General features: G+C 35.1%; 1 protein-coding gene across 1 annotated transcript; it reads right to left on the reverse strand.

The window, feature by feature from the left end:
- Positions 1 to 296: 296 nt before the first annotated feature.
- LOC126791088 (uncharacterized) lies at positions 297 to 5,142 on the reverse strand. The gene is made up of 4 exons (XM_050517497.1): positions 4,573 to 5,142; positions 3,884 to 4,443; positions 1,187 to 1,679; positions 297 to 1,022 (listed from the first exon to the last, which is right to left on the reverse strand). The coding sequence occupies exons 1-3, from the start codon at positions 5,067 to 5,069 to the stop codon at positions 1,588 to 1,590; spliced, it is 1,149 nt and encodes a 382-aa protein (XP_050373454.1). The 5' UTR covers positions 5,070 to 5,142; the 3' UTR covers positions 297 to 1,022; positions 1,187 to 1,587.
- Between the last annotated feature and the right edge of the window lie 554 nt (positions 5,143 to 5,696).

Raw genomic sequence — 5,696 nt, forward strand, 5'->3', positions numbered from 1 at the left:
TGGCCAAAATTTGTATAAGTTATCAACACCGTGCTTTATCAACGATTGATGTTTACTCTAAGTTCATCCACTTGGTGCTTTAACAGCAATCCTTGTTTAAGATCATCAAGGACCAAGTTATTAAAATTGTCTTCCTCAAAAGGTTGACTGCCATACACGCACGATGCCACAAGATTGATCACTACGCTTGTTCTGGGGGCGTCACGAGAAAGAACACAATAGCATTATCCTACTCATTTGAATTGGCAAATCAAAACATCAAAAATAAGGTTCAAACCACATAATAGTAGCAACGATAACAATAAGAAATAAACAATAACTCATAAGTTTATGCTTTCTTTGGTAACGTGTAGTTTATGCTTGAGGTATGTGAACATCCCCATCACCAATGCACACGTTTAGGATATAAAAGTTAATTTGTAAGTACAAGAAATAAACAATTCACAACCTTCCAAATATACGACCCTTATAGGAAATAGAAGTTCATATGCGACCAAATACACAAACACCCCTTGTTGTTATCCTTGATTGGTCTCAATCGATACCACCGTGTAGACATCGCACTCATCTTTATCTGGTTCATTTGAACCTCCATATAGACCTGCATAAAACGGAATTTCAGCCCTCCACAAACATGCGTACCTTCCCAGTTGGACATGGCGAAATCGAAACTTTTGTTCTTCACTTTCGTCATACGACTCCGGCTCGAACAGAGTGCATGAGAATTTGGAATCGTCTTCCTCTGGTTTCTCAGCCACTGCAACAATCCAATTATGATTACTATCCATTCTCACCAAGTACTTATTGTTGTAGCAGCATCTTATGTGCACAAATCCATTCAAACTCTTTGCCATCTCTATTTCGAACTTTGCATTTGGGCTCATAGAACCATCTCCATCAAACTTTGATAAACGCTATTGGCAATGCTGGATCATTTGTTATTAAGCTCAAGTATTTGTTGTTGTATGTAGCTTTCAGTGCGACAAACCTTGGCAACACCACTACCTCGTTCGTCTTGTTTGCTGTAGAAAATACGTACAAGAAACTATTACATAAAATATGTACCAAGAAAGGAAAAACACAAGATAATTTGATGGAACTTAGATATGTAATTTAACAGGTATAATAATATGGCTAGCTATACGTAGCCTAGCTTCGTTATTACTAATTGCTTATTACAATTTACCTGATTCCCAGTTCACCACTGTATAGACATCACACGCGTCTATATCTGGTTCAGTTGAACCTCCAAATAGACCTGCATAAAACGGAATTTCAGCCCTCCACAAGCATGCATACATTCCCAGTTGGACATGGCGAAATCGAAACTTTTGTTCTTCACTTTCGTCATACGGCTCCGGCTCGAATAGGGTGCATGAGAATTTGGAATCGTCTTCCTCTGGTTTCTCAGCCACTGCAACAATCCAATTATGATTATTATCCATTCTCACCAAGTACTTATTGTTGTAGCAGCATCTTATGTGCACAAATCCATTCCAACTCTTTGCCATCTCTATTTCGAACTTTGCTTGCGGGCTCATAACTACATTTCCATCGAATTTGATAAAATTTGCTGGTAAGGCCGGATCACTTTTTGTTAACCCTCAAGTATTTGTTGTTGTACGTATCTTTCAGTGCCACAAACCTTGGCAACACCACCGTCGTGTTTGTCTTGTAAGCTGAAGAAAAAAAAAAGGACATGAACAATGAACCACGTGAAAAGGATTTAATTCGAACATACTTGATTTAATTGCTTAACCACCAAAACACTCTTTGAACATAGCTACAATTGTTAGTCTACATCATGCATGATATATTGGAAATTGTCCATTTGATGTTTACATATTCAAATATTGTAAATTTACCCGATCATTTGTAACATTTGTATGTCTTTCAAATGTTAGTATGTGTCACTTATCTGTGGAGCAACATAGTTGTCATTCTATGTCTAGAAAAACCAAAATATAAAATTTATAAATAAATTCATAAAAAAAGAATAATATAAATTATATCTCATGAGGAGAAATAATTCATATATATTATCAAGATTCAAAAAAGAGAGAGCTACTTCCTAGCGCCTACGAGATTGTCTAGCCGTCTGCCTAGACTTATTCAAATTATTAAATATTTATTTATTTTTTACATGTATTTGTATAATTGAAAATATATAATGATGCTCAATATCAATTTTTAAAATAATCTAAAATCAAAATAAATTAAGTCCAAAATCCATATAATAATATTAGAACAAAACATAAATTCTAAAACAAATGCAAGTTCTTTTTTTTTTCTAAATCTTTCCTGAAGTCCTTTGATTTCAAGCCCTAATGCCCAAATCGTTTTCTGTTTCAAAATTAATATTGTGTTTGTGTTTTATTTCTAAGTCAAACAATCTTGACCATCGAAGCCCATTTAATTTCCCGACCGCCAAGCATGACCGAAGTGACATGAAATGACACGGTAAGCTGCTGCCTAGCGCCTAGGCGACCGTTTTTTAGAACACTGCATAATATTCATAATAATAATTGATAACTTCTTTCTATAAGAAATAATTAAAGGTGAAATTAAGAACATGATTCTAAATATATACAATCACTTTAGATAAAGAGATCGAAGTTAAATTACAATAGAAAAAGGGTGCGGCTATATATTGTCACCTCATGATTAGCTCTCTACTCATTTCACCCCACATTTTTAAATTTAACATTAAATTTCTTATTTTATCACTTCTTTTTCCAAGCATGTTCTTATATAACATACCGAATTGAAAAATAATGTTTTTAAAGAAAATCTTTCAATTAATTTACATCAATACAAAAATAATAATAAAGTTCCAGTTATAATTCTATTAATCGGATTCATATATTTCTTCTCTCAAATATTTCTTTTTATTATTTTAAAAATATAAATTTTAGTGTTTATCTAATATAAATGTCAAAAAATCATAATTTAACCACTTTGAGTTGTAGAAAAAAAGTTTTTAATTATCAACTTTGAGAAATGAAAAGAAGATTGATTTTGGTATTATATTTGTTTTTTTTGATGTTCACATGGTATTATAAAGATTTTATTAATTAAACAATAATGATTTATAATTTGAATAAAGAATTACGTATGATTATTGAACATAAAATATAAAAAATTTCAACAAGAAGAGAGAATTAATATTTTCAGATTTGGGTGGAAAAAATCAATATTTAATGACAATAGATGCACTCTACACATATTTAGATTGACGAAAATGATATTCGATTGACAATTATAACAAAGTACCACAATATGTTTCGGGTACAAAGCCACAATAATAGCTAACTTTAGGGGCTGTTTTTTGAATAAAAAAATCTTGTATTTTCTTTGGATGAAAATCCACCAAGGTGATCTTAGCTCTTTAATAATTTAAATAAAAGTAAAACATTTTTGATTTAAATTAATCAACAATAAGTCACCGTGGTTGACTTCAACCAATATGAACAGTACTCTCTCGTGTTTTGATAGTTATATGCTTAATTTAATAGGCATGGCCGAACATGAGATTTCAAGTGAGGCGGGATTCAAAAATAATGTCCTCTACTACTTTAATACAAAAAAAACCTAGAAAAAATCTAATAAACTACCTATTTATTCATCTAAATTAAAAAATATTAATAATTGTTTCTATCTATCAATAATCAAATTACACTAACAATAGATGAGAGAGTTCAAATGTTTTGAAAAAATTCTGAATTATCTGTATAAGTATATGTTGCACACACCCACATATATATATTATATAAAAAAATTGGACATGCAAGGTTTTCGTGCCTGATCAGTGCTATAGGTATAATATAGCTAGCTGGGACGTTATTTATTGCCTAGCTTTGTGACTACTGATTATATAGCTTACCAGATTCCCCATCAACCAATGTATAGACATCACACTCATCTTTGTCCGGCAAATTTGAATCTCCAAATAAGCCTCCATATTTTGAAACATCAACCCTCGTCATCAAACATGCGTACATTCTCATTTGAATATGGCGAAATCGAAACTCTAGTCCTCCAGTTTTGTCGACCGGCTCCAACTCGAACAACGTGCATGAGATTTTAGATTTGTTTTCCTCTGGTTTTTCAGCCGCTGCAACAATCCAGCGTAATGTATTAGATCTGACCAAGTACTTACTGTTGTAGCAACATCGTATGTGCACGAAACTATTCCCAGTCTCTGCCTTCTGTAATTCGAACATTGCATACGGGCTCGTAGCTTCATTTCCATTAAACTTTATAAACCCTGCTAAGCCTGGATCGTTCTTCGTTAATCTCAAGTACTTGTTGTTGTACTTTGCTTTCCACATCACAAACTTGGGCAACCGTATCTCCCTTTCGCCGTAGGTAAGCTCAATTTCTGGTGCTTTTACCTTACTATGTACATATGTCACAATGTCATTCAGAAGTTGTCTTTCAGACCTACAAACAAGAAATAAGTGTCAGATGATAGCAAAATAATAAATCTAACATGTATAGAAGTATTAAAAACCTTTTTTTGACAAATGTTTTTTATAATGGTCTCATATATGATATTTAAAACTTAATTACTTATAATTCAGTGTATGCCACCCAGAGAAATTTGCCACTTTTGCTAAAGCCTCTCTCCACTGCTTCACCTTCTCTTTGTCTCTCCCATCATTTTCATGCTTAGTGAAGGCTTCTTTAAAGCTCCCATTTTGCTTTCGTACGTCAGAAGGATTGACATGGTAAAAAAGTGGTAGAATTCTGTTACCGTCCTCCATGCAGTGACAGATCTTTGTAAGTTCCTCCAAACACCAACTAGAAGAAGCGTAGTTTTCCGAGAGAACAACAATTGCAAGCCTTGACTCTTCGATTGCCTTCAGGATTGTTGGGGAAATAGGCGCACCAACTTCAAGCTGTGTGTCGTCCTTGAACGTTTGAATTTTATTCACAACTTGCAACTCATGGTATAAATAGGATAGAAAACCCTCCCGTGTGTCTTCACCCCTGAAAGTCAAGAACACATCATACTTCCAATGAAATATTGATGGCGGAGGAAGAGATGGAGAGGCTGGTGAACCCATCGAAAACCACGCAAAAAAAGAAGAAGCAAGGTCTGAAGAACAGGAAAAAGAAAACACAAAAAGAAGAAGAAGAAGGCCAACAATGGGGCAACGTCTGTTAAAGGCCTGCTCTCCGAGCGCCGGCCCTTAATTTGCAGACGGTTTTTAAACCAAGATCAACTCGAACCTTCCAGCCCCTTCTCCCTCCAAAAAGATTTGTTTGGTCCTATATAAACATCCCCCGACTCCTCTCGGCCTCGACAATTCGAAATCTATCTCTGCAAAACCAAAAGCCTCAATACAATTAAAAAACTTTAGTTTCTGCAATTCTTTGAGTCAAGTTAGTGTAATGGCCGGAAAGGGTGATGGACCAGCAATCGGGATCGACCTCGGAACCACATACAGCTGCGTCGGGGTGTGGCAGCACGACCGCGTCGAGATCATCGCCAATGATCAGGGGAACAGAACGACGCCGTCTTATGTGGCGTTTACTGATACTGAGCGGCTGATCGGCGACGCCGCCAAGAACCAGGTCGCCATGAACCCTGTCAACACCGTCTTCGGTAAGTTCTCCCGATCCCTTTTTCTTTTTCTTCTTTATCTTTTTACTCAGATTTGTGCTTTAATCATTGTGATCTTGGTTTGTGG

Source organism: Argentina anserina, chromosome 1, assembly GCF_933775445.1.
Source record: "Argentina anserina chromosome 1, drPotAnse1.1, whole genome shotgun sequence".
In the NCBI taxonomy this organism is placed as follows: Eukaryota; Viridiplantae; Streptophyta; class Magnoliopsida; order Rosales; family Rosaceae; genus Argentina; species Argentina anserina.